The sequence below is a fragment of the Lutjanus erythropterus genome, chromosome 4 (assembly GCF_056507025.1).
Source record: "Lutjanus erythropterus isolate fLutEry1 chromosome 4, fLutEry1.hap2, whole genome shotgun sequence".
NCBI lineage: Eukaryota > Metazoa > Chordata > Actinopteri > Lutjaniformes > Lutjanidae > Lutjanus > Lutjanus erythropterus.
The window spans coordinates 19,763,099-19,790,757 of record NC_139320.1 but is presented as its reverse complement, the minus strand read 5'-3'; the positions used below and the strand labels follow the sequence as shown (position 1 = coordinate 19,790,757).

The following is a 27,659-nucleotide window of genomic DNA, read 5'->3' as shown; positions in this document are numbered from 1 at the left end:
TGGACGTTGTCCTTGAGTGGTTTCCCAGATTCCCAAACAAATGTTCAAGTACTGGTACTCTATAAAAAAAACACATGATATGCTTATATGAAATGATGCAGAACTACATTACACATCTACCTAGTAGTATACTAAGTATATAAAATTTGATACACATTAAAATGCTCTTACAGGTATTTGTCGGTGATAAAAACATGAAATTTAATATCCTATAATAGTAAAGGATTGCGAAAGGAGCAATTCTGCATGAATACTTTTTCCTTTGCTACTTGAAATGTACTACTTTAAGTTAGAATAGTGACTGTGATATTAATTGATTATAGTTTAAAAGATCTGAATTGTTTTTATGCCACTGCAGCTTGGGAATTGCTATTTTGCTGCATATATAGAATATTTAATACGTAATATATGAGTATTAAGAAGAAACAAACTGGCCTCTTATTTACTGCAAAACGAAATGAACTCAGTGACGATATTATAGTGTATTTTAACCACTACAGGACTAGTTTAAAAATGAGCAAAATTGATGACGCAAACATCAATCAACTTCAAGTAATGGTCCATGCTGCGAATGTATACACTGCATATGGTTGAACACTGCATTATTTCAGACACTACAGATATTTTTTTCCACCTCATTTCTTTAATTGTTAAATTTTATTGTCTTAATTTTATTATTATTGTTGCACCTTAATTTTATTATGTGCAAAACAGTTTCTGATACTTTGTTACTTTTCTCTATATATAGTGTATATTATCTTATTATATTGATATTCAATTACTTTGTCCTGTATGCAGGCTTTAGGCCTGTATGTTTTTCTCCTTTATGTTTGATATTTACGCAATTGTCACAGCTCTTCTCTACATTAGACACAGATGAAGATGCATGCATGCATTGACTGATTTTACAATGTGGAGAGAAATAAGTGTGTAGCACTGTTTTTTTTTTTTTTTTTTTTTTGTGTGTGTGTGTTTGATCCATATATTCATGTCCTTTATCCAGTAAGTAACAGTAACTAAAAAACCCAGACTATTTCATTTCAAAACAAGTACAGAGAAGGCAGATCTACAAAACTCTACAACTCAAACCAAAAACAATCTAGATGGATAAATAGTGTGACAGGTATGAGGAAAAAATACAATATATATTTTTGATTTTGGGGTTAACCGTCCTTTTAAGTATAACTAGGCACCCAGAGGAACTGCCATCTATTCTGATGGACTGTCCCTTGCCCCATCTATTCCAACATTGTCATGGCATGTGTGAAAAGGCACAAGACTCAGATGTTTCTGAATGAAACTGCATGTGTGAATAGTGAAAATTACTAGCAGTGTTTGAAAGATTATCCCAGTATTTTACTGGGAACTGTGTGTGAAAAAGGTTTAGTTTAATGTAAGTTAGAAGTAAGGTAAAATTTGGTTTTCTATTGGGTCATTTCATTGTATGTATTTCTCAAAAAAAAAAAAAGATGTAAAGAGTTTATAAAGCTAACATCTGTGTCCCTTGTTCTTGTAATTTTGTTATTTTCAAAATAAAATATAACTACCATAAAGAGATTGATTAGGCAAATTGGCAACCATTACTCATGACGTCATGTGCAGAACTCACGACCTTGGTCAGTAAAAAGGGGGCGGCCCTTTGATTACTGCGCTCTTTGTAATTTAAATAAATACGTATTTATTTATTTTTTAAACGGTGGCGTTTTTAATCACATCAGTATCTAGCGTTTCAATCAAATATCGCAAATGTTTCTATCTCACGGGCTGACGTTCACTTTTGTCTTTTGTTGAAAGTGCTCCTCCCCACCCCCTTTTTCCTGTGTTACTCCGCTGTGGCGGAAGTAAGTCGTATCGCGGAGGCCTCATCCTTCCAATGGCGACTGCAAACAGGCTGAATAGAAAGCGGGAGCAACCGTGGAGGGGGTCAGAGCTGTGTAGCCGAAATTAAATAAATATATCGTATTCTCTGTAGTCATAAAGTTAGCCTGAAATTTGTTTCACCTCTCCAACTCACGGCCGATTCAATGGCCAAAAATCGGAACATTTCGCTCCTTGAGTCGGGTAAGCTGCAGAAGTAAACCCAACTGATAGCTTAATTTACAACGATATCGCTCGTGCTAATTGATAACCCAACTGCTTTTCTTACGGTTAATGTCCTCACTGTTCAATTTCAGAGCTCTATTACTTGATTTCTCGTTTTCTAACAACGGGTCCATGTCGGAGAGCGGCTGAGGTGAGCTGGCGTGCCTTGACTGGCACACTGTGTTGTATTTCAAAATAGTTAGCTAGTTGATAATAGAGTTAATAGAGGCAATCTAATCTAAATCGCCTCTTTTATTAATCCACTGCAGGTCCTGGCGAGTGAACTGGAGGAATATCAGGTGTGTATCGCCGCTGTCTTTGCTGCTTTTTAAATGCTAGCTGCTATCTGTCGGTGTTGACTGAGTCTGGGCATAAAACTTGTCTCACTCAGTCGACTTTTTAATACCCCTGTACGTCTCACTCGTTTGACATCACCCGTTTTTTTTACTAGTTTCATATGTACCTGCTGGTGTTTTCTGCGGTGACTTTACCAAACTGTGTTTTCGACAGCTCTTACCCGGGAGATTGGACTGGCTGGGGAACGAGCACCCGAGAACATATGAAGATGTGGTGAGATTTAACTTCCATTAAGTTCATTGTCGGCGGTTGTTATTGTCTTGTGACAGGGACACACTGTGTCCATGCTCTGTTCTTGTTTACGGGCTTTGTTCTTTTTCCTGCTGGACCACTGTTGCGTTTCCTTGAGTTTATATGATTGACAATGTCACAACTCCTTCCTTTCGACTTAATTTTTCATAGTGAATGGAGCTATAGTCGCTCAGAAAATTGTATTTGGTTAGAGGGTTTAATATTATTTAGCCCCGACTGTTGTACTGCAGATAGGGTGGGTAGTTCGGCTTCATGCTACGTCGAGACGGCTCCATCGGCCAATCAGAGGCCCAGATATGCTGTCTCTGCGTTATTTTGCATGTGACCTGCGCTGTGATTGGTCCGTAAAAAGGAAGCGCTTTGCATAAGAAGCCACGCCCATTGGAATAGGAGTTGAGAAGCACATGAAACCACCGACCACCCTGTCAGACATTTATTCTGACAAAACAGTTTGGGAAGGTTGCAGCTGCCCGGACAGTCTTAAAAACGTGTGATATCATACATAAAAAACCCCCCAAACCATCCGACAAAAAATTAGACAGATGTTAACTAATTTTTATAATTTCATCATGTGTTGACTATTTTACTGATTCATTGTGTCGTGTATAGTCATATCAAAGGTGTGAAATGACGAATCACAAGGGTGACATCTTCAAATAACTTACCTTTGTTAGCCTAAAACCTAAACATATTCAGTTTACTATGAGATAAAATAAGGCTGCGTGGTATGGTTAAAGAAAACATAATTATTTTGACACATCTTGTGATATGATTCATGATCAGTGTGAATGATAATTTGTGCATTTTCACTGAAAATAAATATTACACTTATTATGATGTGACATTTGTTGAGGTTTGTACCAGACAAACATGTTTTCTTACATCTGGAAAATAAGACTTGTAGGCCAGGGCATTTCTGTGGCACTACAGTCCATCATTATGGTGCTGTTTTGTCACAAATTTTTCTTTGATCAAAATTGCCACTTCTGCGATTTTGATATTACACTTGGCCATTTTATTGTTTTGATAATATTTTCAGCGCTATGTTTATGTTACATATGTAATCTGTATTCGGACAACTAACACTATTTTCACTATTTAATTATCTGTTGATTATTTTTCTGATCTATTGTTTAGTTTACAAAAGTATCAGAAAACTAACCAGCAGCCTAAAACCCAAACATCTTTAACTTACAGTGACATAAAACAAAGGAGAGCAACAAATCCTTATATTTAAGACAGTCCCTTGGCATTTTAGTCTCACAATGGATTGTCAAAGTTGTTGATTCTGCCAGTCATTTTAGCAGTGATCTGTATTCAGTGTCATGTCACTACCCTCTCTGTTTGACCCCACAGGTTGCAGCCAACAGACATATTGCACCAGATCATTTGCTACGGATATGTAAGCAGATTGGACCACTTCTCGACAAAGAAGTGCCATCATGTGTCCCAGGTGTACACTCTCTCCTGGGTTCTGGAAAGCAGTCAGTGCTTAGAACCGCAAAAGGTACACAATCTTCTAAGTTTGCCTGGGAGCAGAAATTTATGATGATTTTTTGTATGCTATGTGTTGTGAAAATTATACAGATAAATATTGCGTTTTACATAATATAAACGGTTTAAACAGTTTCTTGGTTTGTGCAGGCGCCAGAACTGATACTATCATTTTCCCACATACAGCTGGTAGTCAGCTGAATCATTCTGTGAACTTTTTGTTTTGTTTTTCAGATTGCGACAGTGTGCGGTTTCAAGCTTCATCATATGCAGCCCTTCACCGGGGCAGACCACCAGAGAGGCCTTTGAACTGCAAGAAACCTCCACACCTAGGTAGGACTGGCCTCAGTATTCCCCTGTAATGTGTTTTTAAAAATGAGATGAACAAATGAATATGCTCAGAAATGGTATTGCTTGGAAATGTTTTTCACTGAGTGGATTCTTTAGGATTTTTGACCATTCCTGTTTGCACCTATAGTTGGAGCATTTTGTCTTCTGCCCACAACTGCATTGTTGTTATGCCTGTTTGCAATGATGCTATCTACTTAAAGGCATAATATGCAACATCTTTTTCAAAAACAATGTATAGATTCGTATAAACAGAATCTCTTTGAGCCAGCATTTATGACCCACTGCCCTGTGCCTGTTTTTCCTTATTTTCTCAGTATTTTTGCTGGATGTTTTACCAAACCAACACATCAGTATTTGATATCCTGGCAATAAGACTCAACAATTAGTTATCTTTCTGGTGCTTTAATTAATAGCTTGGACAAATCCTATGGATTCTACCTTTTAAACCTGTCAGTCCTCAGGGAAAATGATTAACATGTAGACCTTTTGGATTTTTGATGCAATGAAATGCCATTTAGATTACTCAAAGGATCAAGAAGCTACCTTTTTTAGAAGATGCGCAGACAAAAATCTTATGGATGGTGTTCTTGTTTCTCTGACATTTTGTTGTTTCCCATTGCAACAGTTACAAACCAGATGCATCAGACTTCAGAGTGGCACTGATATTGTTATTGTTTGTAGATCACATTTGAATAGAAGATGCACATTTGGTTTCATACTGTTAACTTTATGTGACATGATGAATATAAAACAGAGAAATAATGCAAGTCAGTGAGAGGCAAAGCTAAGCTAAAACCTAATTTTATTTATGCTGTGTTTATAATCATAAGGTTCATTGGAAGATGATGCATTTACATGCTTGGTTAAGTCCAAGATTGACAGCCTCTTATATTCATATATTTATGTTCATCTTGTGATGATAATGTCCTTCCACTCTTGTCCACATTAGCATGAATATAATTCACACCCATTGCATTTGTGATGATCCCAGTGTTGTTGCAGCCGTGCCACTACGTCACTGTATTCTGATAATTGGCATCTTATCACCAACAGTGAAGGTCCATCGAGGGAGAGAGCTGACTGGAGTGCAATGCTTCAGTTCTATCAATCCTGTCAGCAACTATGAGCGCATGCGGCTGCATAGGCGGATCCTGGGGCATCTGTCTGCAGTGTACTGTATCGCATTTGATCGAACCGGTCTCAGGATCTTCACAGTAAGCAGGGCTTATCAGCGTATCAGCCTACTCCAAAATAAACCACTATTTAATGTGTTGTGATCACACTGATTTTAATTTTGCTTTGGCTTTTATAACACTGATTAACACAGTGGGAAAACAGAGAATTTTTAATACAGCACATTTATAAATTTTAAACTCAGCTGACTTTGATTGTAAATATTTTAATATTGTTATCATAAGAGGGGCTTCAAGTGCTAGGCCACCATCTTTCTTTTGTGCCCCAGACTTGTCTCCTCACTAAATTATAAGTTATTATTTTGCTTTTTTAGGGCTCAGATGACTGTTTGGTGAAGATTTGGTCTTCATTTGATGGAAGGCTTCATTCAACGTTGCGAGGACACTCTGCAGAGATCACAGACTTGGCGGTTAATTATGAGAACACACTAATTGCCGCAGGAAGCTGTGACAAGACCATCCGTGTATGGTGCCTTCGTACCTGTGCCCCTGTGGCTGTGCTGCAGGGGCACGGTGGATCCATTACCTCCCTACAGGTAAAAGGGATATCTGGCATGATAATACAATACTATGGTAATACTTAACTATTTCTAGGACGTAGATCTTACTAGTTATGTTTTTGTTGAAGTCTGCAATCTTGCTCTTGAAAGCTACTCTGAAATGGCCCAAAAATATTACATAATTAAGAGCATCTGCAACTTTGGCACATTTTGCATCTCTTTCTCCTTTCCAAACCTTTGACAAAATTTGCTATATTAATGAATTCATCTTTTTATCTACTGTACTCTTGTAATGGAGCAGAGACTTAAAACATTTAGTGTCAGTATGTATTTTTGCTGCACTTGACACTGCTTGAAATCAAACAAGAAGACGAGGTGGTAGCAGCTCTAGCAAAGTCTTGTTTTGTTCTAAAAATCTGTCTACATCAGCTTTCATTGCATCTTCTCTTTATCACTATGACAACTTGCCTCTGCTTAGTGTAAAAACGTTATTTTGCAACACTTACATGATGCTGCGTGGATGGAAACACACTTGCTGTTACCATGGCTGTCTGAGGTCTATTGTTTGCTTTCTTTTTTAGTATTGTCAAAACAAAAATGAAACATGGACCACTGGCCTGAAGACAGTAAAAAAACATAATGGTCCAGTGTACCAGTCAGTCATTGTTTATGCCAGCGAACACTCAAGACTTTAAATGTGCACGAGGAAATAAAATAAAATTAACTTCACTTGAATGTTGGCTGAAGATCAGGATTTTTGACTGATGGGGGACAGTAAAGGGGGAATGTAAATATTTAACCCTCCATGTAGACTGCATGTCTGGATTTTAATATCAGTTAGTTGGGCTAATTAAGTTGCTTGTTGTTTGAATGTCTTGTGTTTTTAGTTCTCACCGTTTGCCAAGGGCTCCAAACGTTACATGCTGTCCACTGGAACTGATGCTACCGTCTGCTTCTGGCAGTGGGACGTCAACAACATCAACTTTAGGTGAGTGCTGCTTTAAATTACTTTAAATGCGTTCGAAAGCAATATTCATGTGTTTACATGGACAGTAATGAACGAAATGGATTTTTTAAAGGCTCTTGTAAAGGAAAAAAATCCTCAGGAAACATTCACATCGCTGATATGTGAACAAAATCTAGGTGTGTTTGTGTCAGTTGAACTGACAAGACTGTTAGCAGCAGCTAAACATGCTAAGCTCAGCTGCAGGCTGTTATGTAAATGGGAGCTAGAAACTGTAGCTCCTCATATGGAAACAGCAAACAATGGAAGACCGACCAAACTGGGTTGACAGTTTTTGTCTGTTCCAACACTTGCTACTATAGAGGTAATACAGCACCTTAAAGGAGCAGTTCAGCCCAAATTCAAAAATACATATTTTTCCTCTCATCTGTGGTGCTCTTTATCCATCTAGATTGTTTTGGAGATCTTGGGCATAGAGATATCTGCCTTCTCTTGAGTATAATGGAACTAGATGGCACTCGGCTTCTGGTGTTTAAATGGTCTGAACAGTAAATCTCTCTTTCTAGAAATCATGACCCTGTTGCTCAAGATAAACCACATACTTTGTTGTGAGCAGTTTCATGTAGGAATGATTTTATTTCTGCAGAATTACACCCACCAACCATATCAAAGCGTGCATCACTCTGCTTCACATTGATGAAGTAAACTTAAGAGCATCTGGTTGTATGTAAAGTAACCAAGTAGAAGTGTAAAACAACTAAACTAATAAAATATGAGGAGAGACTCAGACTAAGTGGGTATTAAGTGAGTCAGTTTCTGGATGAGATGAAGGAATGTTAAGTCAGCATCTGACCTGTCTTTAATCTTACCAGTCATCCTGAAGTTGAAATGCAGGTTAGATTAGATGAAACTTTGTTAGTTTTGTTAAAGGATGGGCTAACAAGTAAACACCAGATATCAGTCAGAAAGGGTACTACTATATTTTAAACTGCTGGTTGCCAGTGTGCGTACAAATGTAGCAGTGATGTGGGCAATGATGGGCAAGACAATTCTTTAAGTCCTATTTAAAAAAAACCCTACAACCAAATATTTAGCACCAAAAAACATGACATGTAAGTCTTGCTCCTATTTTACTATGTACCTTTGTATGTCAGTAAAATGCTCCTGACAGTAAAATGCATCCACCTGTGCTGTTCTGGATAAAATCAGAAACATTTTCTCTGCTGTCTTTCAAGTGATCGGCCACACAAATTTACAGAGCGGCCAAGGCCAGGAGTTCAGACTGTGTGCTCCTCATTCAGTCCAGGTAATTATCATTTTAGGTTGAACGTTACAGAGCGCTGCTGGGAGGATGTATTTTTGTAGGCCAACTCAGAAGTTAGCACTGCCTTAGTCCCTTCGACAAAAAGCCAGTAGTATTTACTAAATATACTTAGTATACTGGATTTTAGATTATTGCAAAATACATGCTGTGTATTTTAAACCAATCTGTGCATGTGCTACTGCATGTTTTTCCTATACAGTTGAAAGAAATATCATGTAGCTAGTGTATAATTTATAACAGACATGAAATTTAACCTCTGACTTGGGTTGAACACTTTTTCAGGTGGGATGTTCTTAGCAACAGGAAGTACTGATGATGTCATCAGAATATATTACGTGGGAAGTGGGACTCCTGAGAAGATATCAGAGCTCCATGAACACACGGTGAGAACCCCTTCAAAAGCCAAACTTTGAAGTGCAGCATGTTGCATTCACGGTGAACATATCAACATAAACTAAACTTAAACTGCATGTCTGGTTCAGCACACATTAAACATTCAGCTTCACTCTCCGTATTTCTGCTCTCTGTGCAGGACAAAGTTGACAGCATCCAATTTTGCCACTCAGGTGAAAGGTAAACTAAAATCTTTGTACTTATTCACCAACAATTTCTCATAGTACTTTTACAGAATTAAGTGCAAGAGAATATGCAGTGATGGTGCAAGATGTTTTGTTGCTGTCTCAGGTTTGTGAGTGGAAGCCGGGATGGAACAGCGCGGATATGGAAGCTCCACCAGCGACAGCAGTGGAGGTGTATCTTGCTCAACATGTCTGCCACTCTGCCAGGGTAAGGAGCACTTTGCTGTGTGGATGTGGAAATTAATGAAACTTTTCTTTGTGAAGATTCCTTTGATGTATCCAAAGTATTTGTGTCTTTTCTCAAGAAGAAACTGTGAGGGAAGGATCTACACCATATAAGCAACAGCATATGTAAGAACAACATTCCCACTTGCTGTCTAGACTGCCTCAGAGAGCTGTCAGAGCGTGTACATGTGCTGATGTCAGCTGAGGAATCCATTTACCCAAATGTTTTATTTGTTCAGTTGTCAGATTGTATAAGTATTAACAGCTGCTTTTACAAGCAGGTGAGCAGGCTGTGCTAACAGGTCATGAAGACCTTCACATCACTTCCAGCTAGTAACAGAAAGATGCGTTACTGTTATTTCTAGGTTCTGCTTGCTGATTGATCTTACAAATGTTGCAAAGAATATTGTAAGAATATTGCATTTCTGTATTAATGTTATGGCAGTAGTCAGTTATTCCTTTAATTATATTTTTACTCTGGCTCTCTTGTTTTGTCTGGTAAGATGTGTATACCACCATTGACCTTATTGCTGGATTTTAAGGTGATGATGTAAGTGCGATTTGCCTGCCAAAACAACACTAGACTAGCTACAGTATATTTAATCTGAGGAGAATGATGTTACTGGAAAGTACCAAAAGGAAAAGGTTAGACATTTCTTCTTTCTGTTTTATTTAATCTGCAGCAGATTTGGGGTTCACTATGTTGTGGCTTTATAGCAAAACATTCTTCCAGACAGTTTTTTCACTGTCAAACATTCATACATTCAGTGTGCCAATACAGTACATCACTGAAATATAAATGTCAGTCTATGGATGCAATAAAAAAAAGTGCTTACTACTCTAAGCGTTTCTAGCAGCTCTGAGAGGAATTACAAAGGAGTTTCATTGGCCGTTTCTATTATCAGCTCATCTGATGCATTTTCATGTTGTCACTGCCCTAAAATTTGATTACTCAAGTAATTAGCATTTTTCCTAGCTACGCTATCTCAACATTTTCAGTACATTGTAGATATATTTGTATTAAATTTGGTACTGTGTATTAAGTTAGCAACACATAGGTTTAGATGGTTCTGTCTGTATATCTGAGAAAGTCAATTAACTGGTAAAATTGCTTCTGGTTTGTTTGGAGCATATGTGAAGCTACCAACTTGTTTATCTTCTTCAGCAAACTGAAAGAGGAAAGAACAAAGCTGTGGAAAGGAAACGGGTAGCAACATGCGTACTAAAACAGGAAGCAATTAGATTTTTTTCTGTTGTCATTTGTGTTGGGCAATTATTCATCAATATTAGACAGCATGTTTTGAGAAGTTGCATCATGTAGTATGTGGATTTTCTAATTAAGACTGGAATATTAATTGAAATAATATCACAATTGCAATATAGCCAAGTGCAATATCCATATCACAGGAGCTGCATTTCTTTTTTTGTTTTTATGTTTTGATAAAATTAAAATGTGTCACAGCATACCATTATAAATGAAGCTTTGTGGTGATGCCCCGGCCAACAAATTTTCTCCAGACACAAGAGGACATGCTTCTTGTTACAGACCCCAGCAAATCTCCCATCATCATCATTTTATTTATTTATTATTTTTCCATGAACATGAAACAAAACAAACAAACAAAAATGACCATTCCTACTAAAATCGCAATATCTGTCAAAATCATTACCATATGATTGTTTTTGCGTATTGTTCAGCTCTGTTTCAAATTTGATTTTTTTTTCTCCCTCAGTGCTGAACCAATGAGTGAAGAGGAAAGCTACTTCAAACCCAAAGTCACCATGGTAGCGTGGGATCGCCATGATAATACAGTCATCACGGCTGTTAACAACCATCTCCTCAAAGTGTGGAACTCCTACACAGGACAGCTGCTACATATTCTCAAAGTAATTGTGCACAATGTTTTGTTTCTTTTAGTGAAATGTAGAGCATAGTAGATATCACAGCTACCTCATTTAACTACAAACAACTGGCCAATAAAGAGACTGACCCGAGCATTGTTTTCAGGGCCATGAGGCTGAGGTGTTTGTCCTGGAGCCGCACCCGTTTGACCCCAGGATCATCCTGTCTGCCGGCCATGATGGGAATGTCTTCATATGGGATCTGCTGCGAGGGACAAACACACAGCACTACTTCAACATGGTACACTGACACTATAAGAACATGGTGTTTACATGACAAAAGCAGTTAGGCAGCGTGATAAACAAACAATACTCATTTAGAGACTCAGCATGACAAACAGAACAGTAAGCAACATATTAACAGAATTATTTAGTGTGGATTAGTCTGTCTCGAACCCAAGTTTACCTCTGCCATTACACAGTGTTCCTTCAAAGGTATTTCATCCTTATTTCTTTTAAATCTGCTACTTCATCAATAATGGTCCTGTTTTTAGGATTTTTTTTTCACCTTCCATCTATTTACATTCTGTTCGTCGAGCCAGACTGCCTAATCGTTGGGTATTTTTTGTTCTTTCTGCATGAACTGGGTAAGATGAAGGATGCTTTTTGAAATCTACTTTGAGGACCTGCAAGAAAGGAAGAAAAAATAAGCAAGGACACACATTGTGAACTAGTATTTAAAACCTTAAAGAAAAGAATCTTTTGGGCTATTGTTAAAAACTTTGCTTTTGTGCCGAGTTTGTCTCCCTCACTAAGACGTCTCTCTACCTGGGGTGATTTTGTGTTTCTCATCCAGATTGAGGGCCAGGGTCATGGAGCTGTTTTTGACTGTAAATTCACTCCGGATGGCCAGCGTTTCGCCTGCACAGACTCTCATGGCCATCTGCTCATCTTTGGCTTTGGCAGTTCCAAGCCGTACGAGAAGGCAAGGATAAATCTCACACGCACATTTAAATGTTTACACAAACAAGAGTGAAAAACCACATTAATGCCTTTCATGTGTCACATTTTACCGCTTGAGAAAATGTCATGGCTCTTGATGTTCACCACTTTCAAAGCCCACTGTATATTATGAAACTGCATCCAAAAACAATCTGTGTCTTAAACTGGCTTTTTTTCCCCTGGGCTCACACAGCTTCCAGACCAGGTTTTCTTCCACACAGACTACCGACCGCTGATCCGGGACACCAATGGCTTTGTGCTAGATGAACAGACGCAGCAGGCACCTCACCTCATGCCCCCTCCTTTCTTGGTGGACGTGGATGGAAACCCCCATCCACCAAGGTAGACACAGTTATACAGCAGCAGTACAGTCTTCAGTCGTGAACTGTGGGTTCAGATGTTTCAGTGTTGAGTCATTTCAAGATATCGATGTCCTATGCCACTATGAAAAGCTAAAATACTTAGTAAACTATTTTTACCCTCATTTCATTTTCTGTTCTGTTTTATATCAAATGTTTATGCGTCAAATTCATAGCATGGTCGGTGTTGGTTTGATATTAGGCTAGTAACAATCAGCCTTCTGTGTTCCATTTAAAATATATATTCATGAACTTGTGCAAAGTTTTAAAATGTCTTTATTTGATTTTCAGGTACCAGCGTCTTGTCCCAGGGCGGGAGAACATTGCTGCAGAACACCTGGTTCCTCAGCTGGGATACGTAGCCACCAGTAAGAATGGAACTAACCACACTTGGGCCTTAATTTGACCATTATTAGCCCTTTGTAAAGTTTCTAAAGGAAAAATGTACTTTTTAATATATAAATCATAAATCTGCTTTCACTGTTTTATCAGCCAACTAGATTTAAGAAACTCTGAACCATTTCTTTCCTGCTACAATGCCTAGCTTAATCATTAAATAACTAGCCCAATGTAAGTGTTAGACCAGCTACCGTCCCACTCATGCTCTTGGTCTCCCTGTTTGATTACTTCTTCAGGTGATGGTGAGGTGGTGGAGCAGGTAATCAGCCAGCAGACTGCAGAGCACGAGGAGGTTGCGGCAAGGCGTGGCAGCCTTTTGGACGAGGCCATCCGACATCTCCAGGAGCAACAGGACAGGCAGAACCAGCCTGGGACAGAGGCAGCGCCTGGAGCAGAACCAGAAGGGCAGGCTGAGGCACAGGGCCCAGCCTTGGCACCAGCACCGAGCACACCACGCAGAGGTATCGACACACACACACACACACACACCACCATTGCTGTATTTGATTGCCTTAGCTATTGATTCAGTGAGCTGTTGGGGGCTAACTGTCTGATTTCCTGAATATATCGCTCTGTCGTTTACTGAAGGTTGACGGTTTGTTTCCTTCATTTCAGTGTCCGTGAATGATCGAGCAGACGTGCAGTCGCCCCCTAATGTGGGTCTGCGCCGCAGCGGACAGGTGGAGGGTGTGCGGCAAATGCACCAGAATGCTCCTCGCAGCCAGATGGCCACTGAGAGGGACCTGCAGGCCTGGAGGCGCAGGGTGGTGGTGCCTGAACTGGCACCCAGTGGCTACAGGTAGAGACTTGAGATCACAATGTTAGCTTTAGCATCCACAGCTGAAGACACAGTGTGTGTGTGATTAGAAATGTCTGTGTTCTCTGTGGTGCTTTAGATTGGATTAAAGGTGACCGTGTTTATACAAAGCTGATTTTCATAATGCAGCATAAATAATAATGGATCCTACTTCTATTTTAGATGAGGTGAGTATTAAGACCATATCTCAACAAATTCAACAGTCATGTCAAAAACATGTTCTTTTTAAAGGATATATTGTGATAACTTGCTTTAGTTCATAGGCAGAAATATCGTCATGAAAAAGACGCGTCAAAAAGATTGAAGAGAATATGAATGTTGCCTGGTTTTCTTCATGATACTAACAGACTAAGGGTCCAGTATCATTATTTTTAGATTGTTGGCATGGAAGATTGATTGAGATGAACAGAGAAGTGACAGGCACTCATGGCTAAAGGCACCCATCGAACAACAGAGTGTGTGGTTTACATACCTAATGGGATTGTTTTCTTTAAAACATTTTAAACATTTTGGAAATTGTTTTTCAGGGACCAGGAGGACATTCGAACAGCTAGGGGTGATGAGGAGGTGGCTTTGTACAGTGCAAAAAAGAGACGTATTATCTACAGCAGCTGTCGAGTAGGTTTCTTGTGTTTTTTTCATCAAGTAGAAAGTCTTGAATGGCAATTTGAAAAATTGTGATTAGTCATAGGGCAGAATGCACTGGAATTCCACCAGTCTGTAATTTGTTTGTAACAGTGTATTCATTAAAATGTTGTGTTGGATGTTATCAAAGTGTATTCGCCATGCCTTCAGTTGAATTGTGTGTATTTGATTGTAGTCAACGATTGAATTATTTGTTAGCGTTTTTCTGCAATTTTTTTTTCTTTGTTCACAACAATTTCTGTAGAAATTCTTTGCACTGGTGTTGAGTCAGTCCCATCTGTCCCTTCAGGATGATTCAGATGATGAGCCTCCCACTTCGAAGCGAACACACGGCCACGGTGACGCACTGGAGTACATGGACTTGTCATGTGAAGAGGGAGAGGAGACTGCGAGCTCAGAGGCACACACTGAGGTGTGTCATTCTCTACTGTCCTCTGACTTTGGTAAAAGTGTCACTTACAACCACCTGGGGTCTTTTGGGGGCATTTTAACCAGGTTTTCATTTTTAACTTGTTCAGGATAATGAACTGGATGGCAGTGAACTGGATTCCTCCAATGATGAAGAAGAGTGGAACAGTGACAGCTCAAGGTATAATGTTTTATAAGGATCACACATTATTCAATAGTCATTCTTAGAATTTGTTTGAGCTTGTTTACAGTACTAGATGAAAGAGTTTTCCTACTAAAAAATATTATATAGACTGAAAAGAATTTACTTTCATGTTAAAACTTGGTGTTACTCACTTGTGTTGACAGGTTAAAACAAGTTTCTTGATCACATTTTTATATCGCCTGCTCTCATATGTGTAACTTTAAGTTGTAATAATTAATGTGTTCGATTCGACAGCCACACATCCAGCGAGTACTCTGACTGGACGGCAGATGCTGGCATCAACCTGCAGCCCTCTACTCCCTTGTCGTCACGCAAACGAATGCAGCGCAGAATCAGCAGCTCTGAAGAGGAGGACGATGACAATGAGGAAGAAGACGAGAAGCAGCAGCAGAGTGCAGAGGAGGACAAACCTGTCAAGAAAAGCAAAGAGAAGGCCAAGAAAGCAAAGAACAAGTCACCCAGGGTGAGTATGTAAACCATAGGGGGGGAATGATGCATTGATCTGGAATGATATATCAATTCGATGTTCAAAGATCCAGTGTGATCGATGCAGAGTGAAACCATCGATCTGTATCATCATCTTTAAGACATGCCTTTATTTTGAAAGTACCATGGTTTCTCTGTGGCAACAATGCCAGGAAGAATTCAGTCATAAAATTGCTGAATTATGATTTAGTTACTTTTTAAGAGATGACATTAATGTAACTGAATGTTAGACGGACATATGATATCATTTGGTATTGATTGCAGACCTCTGAGTTGAAATTAATCAAAACTGTATCGTGGCATACTTTATGATATCAGGAAATATTGTATTGTTGTCCAAAGTTACAATATCGTATCATGATGAAACATGATTTACACCCCTAATAAACATGGTGCATACAGTATATCCCACTGTAGTAATGAGATACTAATCCTAGTGATTGATTTTAAATTGTTAATTATTACCCAGACTCTGCTTCAGATCCTGTCATTATAAATAATATAATGATTTTTGTAACAAATGTTTTAAAACAGGTTCACATTTACTCGCTTAACATTTTACATCTCGTCTCTCTAATCAGCGTCCAAAGGCCAGACCATCCATCAACAGAGAAGTCTCCAATGAGTTCAGACCCTCCCCGTGGATCACTGATGTCATTCCCAGGAAGTCTCCTTTTGTTCCCCAAATGGGTGATGAGGTAGGTGCATTAGACATTAGAAGAGGAGAAAACATTTCTTCACTTGGTTTGTTCAAATATCTTTTCATCGCAGGGAATAATGTCAACTAGAGCTTAGCAGAGCAGAGAAAGGAAGCGGAGAACATTTAAAAAATAATGTAATAACATGGGTAATATTCCATACGAACATTAGAAATTAATGCAAGTTCTTGCACAACTATCTTGCCAATTTTAACATGTCAGTCAGGCTGCAAATTTTGAGATACTGTGGAATAATTTATTTGGAAATATTGACAGTATGAATTGTTAAAAGTAAAGCTACTGCACAGATGTAGTCTAAATACTTTTGGCAAGTCTTTTGGTTGTTTAGCAGGTCGTCTTGATCATCATCTTGTTTCCAGTCACACAGAGATCTCTCTAAGCTTTGACTCTCTGTGTCGGTCAGGTGATCTACTTTCGGCAGGGACACGAGGCCTACGTGGAGGCTGTGAGCCGGAGTGAACTGTACCCCATCAACTTAGACAAACAGCCCTGGAAGAAAATGGAGCTGCGGGTAAGACAAATAAGAAAATAATAAAATGTTCTTGGTAGAAGAAAAATATACAGAATTCTGTGAGAGTTTAAAAATGTCACGAAAAGCACTGAATATGAAGGTGGTACAATATAAGTAGGATTAATTGTATATGTTCCTCAAAATTGTAAATCAGTTAAATGGAAATCCTGCTGTGTATTTCCTAGGACCAAGAGTTTGTGAAGATCACTGGGATCAAATATGAAGTCTGCCCCCCAACACTTTGCTGTCTGAAGCTGACGCTTATTGACCACGGCACTGGCAAAATCTCAGACAAGTCATTTTCTGTCAAGTAAGCAGCTAAGTTTCATTATCTGTGTCTCTACTGAGAAACACTTTCAATTTTGTTGCATTTCTTACTTCCATTAGCAACCCAACATGAAGGTGACATCTGTCTTTAGTCTTATTTGAACTGAATGTACTGATATGAAGATCATGATTCCAGAATTAGGTATTTATTATATGGACATAACAACACCTAAAATTTAAGTGTAGGGTTGCTCTGCTGGTTGGGATTATAAGCTCCCTGCTTGAAAAAAAATTGAATAAAAATCTTTTATTTGTTTTCTGCAAATGAAAGATTTTTGTTTTTGTAATGAAATGGATGTGTATTCGTCACTATATTTCAGCATCCATTTCTTACAGACATGATTGTACATCCTCATTTAACTAACGCCGATTTTACCTACAGGTATCACGACATGCCAGATGTGATCGATTTCCTCGTGTTGAGGCAAAGTTATGATGAGGCGCTCCGCAGAAACTGGCAACCAAGTAAGTTTGTGATGCTCTCTGTTTTTAGGGTTCATCAATTTTAAAGACATAAATTGTCACAGAAAAAAGTTGCTCTAGTTTTGAATATAATAACTTTGTAACATTGCAGATAAACTCATACATACTCTTATAGAGGTGAAACTTTTCCACTGTGAGGATTTTTAAAAATGTATGCATTGCTACCTAAAGAAACTGGTAAACAAAGTTTTGTTTGCACACTCTTCAGTATTCTACACATTCTTGCACAAAACTGTACAGCTGTTTTTTTTTTTTAAGTTTTTTTTTTTAAATATTTGTAATGGTTTTATTTGTTTTTCCTACAGTACTTGTTTATCCTCTCTTCTCACAAGGTTTATTGTTATGTGCCAAAATACCAAGGCAATTTCCATGTTTGTGAAAACAAACAATAAACCTAACTGTGACTGTCGGTCACAAACATCCTGTGTCGAACAAATGATCAGTGCAGCCTCTCAACAGATGTTGTAGATCTTCTCCTAAATTTGTTAACATGTTCTGCTGTGCAGACGACAGGTTCCGCTCGGTGATAGATGATGCCTGGTGGTTTGGGACCATCGTCTGTCAGGAACCCTACCAGCCAGAATACCCTGACAGTCTCTTCCAGTGCTTCAAAGTCAGGTGGGAAACGATGCATGTTGTCATGAGACGGAAAATTGAGATACTGTACATGTGGTGCAAAATATTCGCTAGTTTTTAGTACATTCTGCCTTTGATATTGTCACTATTTGAAGTCAAGTTTTGACACTTTATGCTTTAAGTGAGCAGTGATTTAAGTGACATTTGTGACTGACGTTTTTGGGTCATCTGTCTCTCAAGACGAGAAGTAAGTACAAATGCACACTTTCTGACCCAAAACTGTATTTGCTGTTAGATATTAGATCTCTACTTTTTAGTATATGTAGATTTAGGTTAGAGTATATCCAACTGGTCAGTCAGGAATAATATTTCTGCCCCCTGGTGGTTATTAAGGGTCATGACAGTGTTATGTCTATGTCCAGTTTAAATGAAACAAGCATGATATTTGACTTTGGCAACATGTGTTTTTTGTGTTTCTGCCAGATGGGACAATGGGGAAACAGAGAAACTGAGTCCTTGGGATGTGGAACCTATTCCAGATAATGGTAATTCAGACTTTTTACTAGCTTTTTAATGTCACATCCACACAATCCTAGTATTGGAGTCTGTTTGCAAAGCAGGGTCAGTGGTGTTTAAATGCTTATTTAACACATCTGTCTGTGCTGTGTAGCCCAGCAGCCAGAGACAGAAGGAGGAGGTATCCCTGTGACAGCAGAGGAGATGAGTGAGCTGATGTACAAGCCTCTGCAAGGGGAGTGGGGGGAGAGGAGCAGGGATGAGGAGTGTGAACGCATCATTGCCGGCATCGACCAGCTCATCACTGTTGGTACGTGTACAGAACTCTCTTTAACTCTCTTGTTTGCTTTCACTCCGTCTGACACTCCTCCTTTCATATATCTAGTCACACTTCACTCACATCAGTGTTTCTTTAGTTTCCTTTAACCGTTCCCATTTATACTAACCCACCTCTCCCTGTGTTTCTGCCGCAGAGATCACAGCTCCCTTCTCTGGTCCTGTGGACTTAGTCCAGTATCCCACCTACTGCACGGTGATCGCATATCCCACTGATCTGGGCACCATCCGACTGCGACTTCTGAACAGATTCTACAGGTCAGTCCCCACCTGTCTTTCCTCCTTCCACCTGCCTTATAATTCAAGCAGGTCAAAGCATGGAAGTGTTTGCACTCCTGACTGTTGACTTAACTCTGTCCTTCAGATGTCTCCGTCTGTTGAAATTCAAATAACTGATGTTTTGTTTGTGAAGACACTGTGTATTTACTTTCCTCTAATGACCCACAGGCGCCTCTCAGCATTAATTTGGGATGCCAGGTATATTGCACATAACGCCCGCACTTTCAATGAACCACGGAGCAAGATTGCCCACTCTGCAAAAATCATCACGAATGTCCTCCAGAAATTTGTCAAGTACGTTTTACTCATTGTTTGTCTGGACAAGTATGTACCCCAGAAAAAATAAACACTAGATCATGTGATAATACCAGATTACAGGTGCCATGTCATTTGCCTTGCATGTCAAGTTATGTTTTTTTTTTTTACTTTCCCAGTAATCCAGCTTGCACAGATATCATGGAGATTTACAATGCTGTTGAAGAAATGGATGATGATGATGAGGTACGTCTGGCGGAGTTAAAACACACGTGACAGTTTGACTAGCAAATGTATGTTATTAACAGAGGGTATAATTAAGAGAAGAGAATACACAAAGGAAACCTAAATTGCTCATAAGCAGGTGCAGTTGATTGAAGTAAGTGAATTGATTGTAAGATTGTTTTCCATTTTTAGTCATGGTCACCTTCATTATCATTTGGTTTATGATCAGATTCAAGTAACTGAAATTTGATTTCTGCTTATAGGAAGAGGACACAGAAGCACCAGGAACATCCTCTGGACACAGACTGCGTCAGGTAAACAGATGTGCAGAATAGGTAGCATGCAGGGTGACATACAAAGGCCACGCAAATAAAGAATTACCAGACTTTGATTGTTTTAACTGTGTATTAGATCATCAGTCCCGTCACTCATGATTATTTTGGATGAGAAAATAGAGACTGGAATTTGGAAGGAGATTGACTCGTAATGATTAAATAGCAGCATGATGTCATGATGATTTCTTTTCTTTCACTGTGGTATTTACAGCGTTCTGTAGAGGTGCTGCCTGACAGAGATGCCTGGAAAGAACAGTGCAAGAATCTGCTCAACTACATATTTGAATGTGAGGACTCTGAACCGTTCAGACAACCTGTGGATCCTGAAAACTATCCGGTAAGTTAACACAACATATGAAGGGCATGCTGTCAACAAAAAAAAAAAAACACCAGCAGGTTGTGTGTTCCAGTGTTTTGGACAACACCATGTCTTGTGTGCGTTTCCAGGACTACCATGACATCATTGATACACCAATGGACTTTGGCTCAGTGAGAAAGACTCTGGGAGAGGACGGCTATGAAAACCCTGTTGAGCTCTGCAAAGACACCAGGCTAATATTTGCCAATGCTAAAGCCTACACACCCAATAAACGCTCCAAGGTAGGGTTATTAACATGAACTGCTCTTAAGTGCAGGACGTAACCACACAAATGTAGTAGATAGAGTTCATCTAGTAAAATCTGACTTTGGGTTTATGTTTTATCTGACTCACCTTTTCTCTCCCATTCTAGATTTACAGTATGACCTTGCGGCTCTCTGCCTTCTTTGAGGAGCAGATCAGAACAATCATATCCGAATACAAAACTGCCGTCAAGAGCAGCGATAGGCTCCGCCGCAGTCAGAGGTTCCGCAAGAAAATGCAGCAGCAGGATCAGGCCTCTGCCACAACAAGGTCAGTTTGAACCATGCATTTCTTCGGCTCACCTGCTCAAAAACATGAGGAACAAGATTCGAGTTTTAGTGAATCACAGGGCATAGATTCAAATATAGCTCAAAATACAGCTTCTGCTGTGCTGTTCTTTTTTTTTCCCACCTGAGCATGAACTATTACAGAACAAATGCTTAAAAGTCATCTGATTTCATTGGTGCAAATAGTCAAAAACGGGTCAGAGCATTTGAGGTTTGAGTGCATATGTTGACATGTTTGCACATTACCTGTCCACGTTCAATGTCTGATAAAATTCTTCTTTTCTCAAGTCAAAAGAGAGCTGCCGTAAAAACTCAGGAAAAAGTGGAGCCGACATCAGTGACCAAATCTACCTCAGCCAAAGTGTCTGTTCCTGAGAGAGCCAGGAGGAGTCGAAGCAGCAGCTCAGGTCACAGCTCCTCAGAGGATGACTCCGGCTCCAAAGCTGCTTCATCAACTCCAGGTACAAAAGACACTCTGCCTCTGAAGAGTTTCTTTAACAGTAGCTATTTTTTTCAGGTTTGAGCTTGGTCGGTGGGGAATGGCCACTTCCATTTGATTTCAGTTACTTGTGTTTTGGTTATTGGTGTAACAGAACGTAGTTGACCCATGATCTGTACGGATCATCCCCTATGGATCAGCACACGAGAACCCCAAACTGACTTTAACCATCATACTGTGAAATACAGTTGTACTGGGTCTATTATTTTTTAAAGCATTAATTCCTCAAATCTTGTAGCAGACTTGCAGTGAAAAGATGAGACAGATGCGTGCTGTGTTTCACTCTAAAGCACAATACTGTGTGGCATGGAGTCTTTACAAAAAGATTAAAAGCCATCGCTTTCCCCTCCGCTGAGTGAAATCCCATAGGCTGTGACTTTGGGCATTTTAAATGGGAACTAAGCATTTTTGTCATCATAGAAACAGATCACAAGATTGTTATGTTTACTGTAACTTTGGCAATATCTGCTGCCCTCCCTTTGCTCAACTTGCTCACCAGACCAAATGTCTCTTGCCTGGCTGGCAGCTTTAAGGGTAGGTAGGCTGTTGTGCTTAACAATCAGATAGTGCTGTGGGCGGGACATTGAGTAGGACTACAGTGTGTAGTCTTATTCTGATGTAATGTATAATTCTAATCAATTGTAGTATACTGTATAGTAGTATATTTATGTATACTGTATAGTATTATTACCGCGACTACTACTGCTACACGGCAGCCTATGTTTTTATTCCTGGTGTTGTCTAGAAGTCTGTTAACACTTACTTTAATCTCACCCCAACCATATCCCTTCCCTCTAACCAGACACAACTGACGCAACATTGTGTCTGCAGGGCTCACTGGCCAGCCAGCCAGTAACACTCACATACCCCACTGTTAGCTGGCCAGAGCTTTATTAAGAGGCTGGGATTTTAGAAGAGGCTTTTATTTCCCTGTTGATGAATTGTTCACAACACAAATGGCAGAAAATCAACAGAAACTGGTGGTTATCTGCCTTATTCCTTTGTGGTATTTTTGGTGTAAAGTTACAGTATAAAAGTGACTGTGGTCAGGGAGGCGAACAGATGTGGAGGGACTTGGGGGACGGACTATGAAGGGTTGGAAGGGAGATTTGAGTGCAGGCAGGCGTTCTCGGTGTGGCGAATGGTGAGTTTGCTTGGAGTGGGTGCTGTTTCCATGCTGGTCAGGTTTGCCGGGTTGTGGGGAGAGATGTCAGTCTGCATTTCACATTAACCTACTTCCCCACAGGGTAGGTTTCGGGGTATGTTTGGGATGAAGTTAAAATGAGGGGAAACAGATCAATGATGAGTTTTGTGATCTGTTGCACCCCTAGTTGTAGTAAATGGAGCCTTTAATATCACTGTAGGAATCTATTTAAATCTTAACTTGTTCTTCACTACTCCGTCCCCACTGACGTCACGGCAGCAGAGTCACTGTACATCTTTCATGGCAGACTGCACCTCAAGACCCCATGCTGGTTTCCATCTCATATTTCACTTTAAAAAAAAAAAAAAAAAGAAGAAAATGCAGTGTGGTTGTCTAATATGTTTTTAACTGTTTTTTTTTTTTTTCTTTTTGGGTTTGAAGTAGACAGCGTTGTCTGTCAAATCAATGTAACACTGTAAATTTCTTTTCTTTTAGAGTCTGAGAGCGAGCTGAGTGAGTCGGAGGAGGAGAAACGTCCAGGTTCCTCAAGACACCACCAACTCAGACAGAAAACGAGGGTTACTAGAAGCAACTGTGCCAAGCAGAGGAAAAAAGGTTGAGGAGTTATTTTTTGTTAAAACCCATAAAATAAACAAAAAACAAATATAATCCTTCATTAAATTCAGCATTGTAATCAGAAAAAAGCTTTAATATGTCATGTTCTTAAGTTGTCTGTTTAAAAAGACATAAATGGAGTTTGTTATTGTTGCCAGTTGCAGAGAGCGATAGTGAGGAGGAGGAGGAGGAAGATGATGACGAAGAAGAGGAGGAAGAATTTGACAGTGAAGGCGAGGATGGAGAGATGTCCTCCCAGTCTTCAGGTCATCGTTACCCCAGCAGGAGTAAAAACAGCAGGAGCACACGGCTGACCAGAAACAGTGCTGGCGCAGACAGAAAGCGCACAGGTAAACACCACTGACACTGTTGTTTGTTTCACACCCAGCGATGTACACAACCCACCAGCATATTTAAGATCCTTCTGCACGTCTCGTTTTCAGAGGCCCGAGCGGAGGTGAACGGTCACAGCAGCAGGTCGTCTTGCAGGGAGAGACGTCACCGCCACGACTCTGACAGAGCCACATCCCGGGGCTCCGACAGGGAAGAGGAGGAGGAAGTCACTGTGCGCAGATCGCTCAAGAGAAAGACAGCGAGGGCGGCTGTGAATAAGATCAAACTCCTCGAAGCGTCAGATGAAGACTATGAGGAGGATGAAGAGGAGGAGAAGCCAAGAAGGAGCAGCAGCCGCCTCCGCCACACAGTCCGGGCCAGCAAACGTGCCGCGGTGATCCAGAGCAGCTCAGATTCTGAAGAAGAGCCCTTAACACGGGGTAGGAAAACGCTATCTTTAGTGTTTTTGTTGTGCAATTCTAAATTTTTACGCTTGTGGAAATTCAGATATAACTTCAAGCAGTCCTTTGACTTCTCACAAATACACGTAAAGCCCGGTTCAGACAAAAGATTCATGACAAGACAAAAACGTTTAAGAATGTTGCAGGGAAAATTTGCAGCATTGGAAGTGGCCTGTCTCAGCTCAACTCAAGCCAGCTGATTGCGTCACCTGCTTGTCAAGCTGGCAGGTCTTAGAACATTAGGCATGTCACCTGTTTCAACAGCCAATCAGCTTGTAGCGAAGTCACGTCAGTTACACACTGTCGGTAAGGGCTGAATTTTGCATGGAGGAAAGAGGATCATCTCATCAGTTTACTTGAGCACCAGCTGCGTCTGCATGATAGAAGGCTTTAGGCCACATTCAGACAGAATCAGGGTTTTGTGCAGTGGTGTGGGGTGAGTGGGGGTATTTATTTTTGCTTAATGATAGCCACTGTGAAACAATCAGAAAATACTATCTGATTAAATTGTTTACTTTTTCGATAAAAAATTAATAATATAAGTTGGATATTGGCTCAGCCAGGTTATGTAGGTAGAACTGAAGTACAGAGAGTTGTTATGATGAAGATGATAACACTGTTTTGTCTGGTCGCATTGGTGTAAACTGGTGGGTTCTCAGAACATTGCAGACCGTTGCATTGCAAGTAGCAGCAAGTTTCAGCTCATCTCGTGGCAAATCTTTGATCTGAACTGGGCTCAAAACATATCTGCAGGATTATGTTTTTGGCTGGATAGATTTTTTTTTCCTCAGTTGTGCTTTTGTTTCTCTTTCTAGCCTCCAAGAAAACAAAGAAATCAGGTGGTGAATCCAGGGACAAGGAGGATGGCAACGACAGTGATGCTTCATCATCCTCCCAGAATCAGCAGAATGGAGACACAAGGTCCAACAAACGAAAGACACCAAGACAAGCTGCTAAGACCAAGGGAAATGGTGAGAAGTGCACTCATCCTTCACTTTTAGTTACCACTTGCTTGGAATTAGGGCAGCAACAGTTATTTTCATTATCGATTGATATTTCTTTCAGTTTCTGGATTAATCAATTAGTTGTTTGGTCCATGATGTCATCCACAAATATCTTGTTTTGTCTTCAACCTGAAAAATATTCAGCTTCCTGTCATAAATGACTAAAGAAACTGTAAATTTGCACATTTTTTCTTTTCAAAAGACAAGTTGATTACTCAATTATTGAAATAGTTAGGGTTAGGTGATCTATAGTTGGCAACTAAATGATTAATCAACTAGTCGTTACAGCTCTCCTTGAGATAAAATCATAAAATCTAATAGGTTGGATTTTATTTTTCTCCCCCAGACACTTTGTCCCATGTGAACGGACACAGTGCAAAACATCACAAGTCTGACAGCAACTCTGAGCAAGAAGGAGCTGCAGAGGAGAGTTCTGGAGAAGAAGAGGAGGAACAGGAGACTGTGTCTCAGAAACCCTCCAGAAGCACAGCCAGGAAAAAGAGAATCATAAGCGAGGAAGAGGAGGCGGAGGACACTGAACGCAGGACCACACGACACAAACCTCCTGTAAGCTCAGATGAAGAGGACAGAGACCACAGGCCTCAGAAACAACCGCACCAAAATGGAAGAAATGTGGAAGAAGCCATCCACAAGGTCTCTAAGAAAAAGAGTAAAGTTTTACCCTCAAAAAGCCAAGATAAACAAAAGTCTGCCTCAACAAATAAACTGGATGGTGCAGAATCAGAGGAACTCAGTGATTCTCCAAAGAGATCCAGCCCACGCAAGAAAAGACTAAAAAAAGATGAAGAAAGCAATCACTCCAGTGAGGACATTGAGATTGAAACCAAGTCAAAGAGGCTTACGAGGAACAAATCTAAACAGCCTCATGGCGACACCTCAGCTTCAGAGAGCTCTGAGCAGGAATACAGACCCAGAAAGTCCAGGAGGAGACGCTCCACTGGCTCATCAGATGAAGAGTCGGATAATTCTGACAACACGTCAAATAGACGGCAGAGCCTTCGAGCGCTACCAAAAAAGAAATACATCAGTGACAACTCTGTTTCTGAGGAAGACTCTGCTTCTGCGAGCTGGCCTAAACAGAGAAATGGAAACAAAGCAGCCGCAGCGTCGAGGGAAGACCGGAATAAGAAGAGGGAGTCTAACAGAACCTCTCCCAATGAAGCCAGGAATCAGCTGTCTTCCAAGAGAAAACGAATCAACACCTCAGACTCCGAGGATGCGCAGGAGGGTGGAAAGAAGGAGCCGGTGTCCAAGAACAGTAAAAATAGTCGGTCAGGCTCTTCCAAGCGTCCCAAAAGGGAATCCAAACAAGAGGATGGTAACAGCAACGAGGAAGACGCCTCTTCCCAGTCTGACTCCAGCGAGGAGGAGGGAGATGCTGGTCGTTCAAGGGGCGGGAAGAAGAACGCGAGGCAGCCAAAACACAAACGGAAGGAAAGCTACAGCAGCAGCAGCCATCACAGCTCTGACTCAGAAAGCGAGCAGTCGTCCTCAGCCTCCGAAAACTCTTTTGCCAGCTCAGGGTCCCACAGCAGTCCAAAGAGGAGAAGTCACAGAAGGTCTGGGATTGGTGAAAGGACTGCCAGCCGCCAGCTAAGGCAGCGCCGCTGCCGGTCCGCCTCTGAGGACGAGGAATACAGTGACACGTCGTACAGGAAACCGCAGCGAAAGACGCGTGTGAACACCCGTAACCGGGGGAAGCGGACTGTAATCTATCACGACAGCGAGTAAAGGACATGAGCAGCTGGAACTGCAGATGGAGACAGATATTAAAGTGATAGTTTGGATTATTTGAAGTGGGGTTGTATGAGATACTTAGCAATAGTGAGTGTATTACCCACAGAAGACGGCGGTCAACACGCCCCCAGTTTGGAGAAACAAAGAGGAGCATGGCAATATACTACTGTGGACAGGGTCAGCAGAAAAAGGTATTTTAGCTGCTTAAAAAGGTCCGCCTTTAAAAAAAATCATCACCGGTTTATTTGTACTCTGTATTTAGAATATTTTCATCACTTTACCTCCCTGTCAGACAGTCTTTTCTAATGGGAAACCACCTTTTATTAGCCAAATATCACTCTATTGAAACCAACTAAACTCCACAGGCAAAACTCAGCATTTTGCAGAATGCGAGTTCCTTGTCTACGGCTGCCTCAGTTGGTTAGAGAGTTCGTGTTATTTTGTGACTTTGGTGTTTCAAAAGTTCAGTTCACATCCACCCAAAGTCTCACAGTAAAAAAAACATACAGATTTAGGCAGCAGTAGACCAGCAGCTCCCGTGTTCTGCGAGGTAAAATTATTGATTTGCCTATGGACTGATTTCTGGCTTATATAACATGGGTTTTCTGTCAGAAAAATCTGTCCGACGGCAAAGCAAGGCAATAAAAATATTCTAAATATAGCGCACACTCAAAGCAGACCTTTTGTTGCCGACCCTGTCCATAGCAGCACGTTGCCTAGCTTCCATGCTGGTGCTTCTCTCTGCTTCTCCTAACTGCAGGTGTGTTGACTGCCATCTACTGTAGCTAACGCACTAATTGATAAGTACCTGATACAACCACACATCAAATAATCTGAACTGTCGCTTTAACTGGAGACCTTAAAGACACTTGACGGCCACGTTTATGGTAG

The 27,659-nt window shown here is 40.3% G+C and overlaps 1 protein-coding gene across 2 annotated transcripts; it reads left to right on the top strand.

The window, feature by feature from the left end:
* Positions 1–1,841: 1,841 nt before the first annotated feature.
* Positions 1,842–27,272, top strand: brwd1 (bromodomain and WD repeat domain containing 1). 2 transcript variants are annotated; one of them, XM_084717253.1, is made up of 44 exons: positions 1,842–2,061; positions 2,175–2,233; positions 2,352–2,381; positions 2,593–2,652; positions 4,048–4,198; positions 4,420–4,518; positions 5,590–5,750; positions 6,044–6,265; positions 7,117–7,217; positions 8,429–8,499; positions 8,800–8,900; positions 9,050–9,090; positions 9,202–9,303; positions 11,054–11,207; positions 11,329–11,463; positions 12,019–12,147; positions 12,358–12,506; positions 12,815–12,891; positions 13,159–13,383; positions 13,538–13,721; positions 14,267–14,357; positions 14,674–14,796; positions 14,903–14,973; positions 15,232–15,460; positions 16,065–16,181; positions 16,606–16,713; positions 16,899–17,023; positions 17,423–17,505; positions 18,030–18,141; positions 18,583–18,644; positions 18,770–18,925; positions 19,089–19,209; positions 19,399–19,524; positions 19,665–19,731; positions 19,974–20,024; positions 20,257–20,382; positions 20,493–20,645; positions 20,777–20,937; positions 21,243–21,415; positions 23,093–23,212; positions 23,377–23,562; positions 23,656–23,985; positions 24,822–24,977; positions 25,357–27,272. In XM_084717253.1, exons 1-44 carry the CDS (start codon positions 2,025–2,027, stop codon positions 26,760–26,762), a joined length of 6,741 nt encoding a protein of 2,246 aa, XP_084573379.1. In that variant the 5' UTR covers positions 1,842–2,024; the 3' UTR covers positions 26,763–27,272. The 2 variants fall into 2 exon arrangements, with proteins under 2 accessions (XP_084573379.1, XP_084573377.1); XM_084717251.1 differs by having other exon boundaries at positions 23,371–23,562.
* The last annotated feature ends 387 nt before the right edge of the window (positions 27,273–27,659 follow it).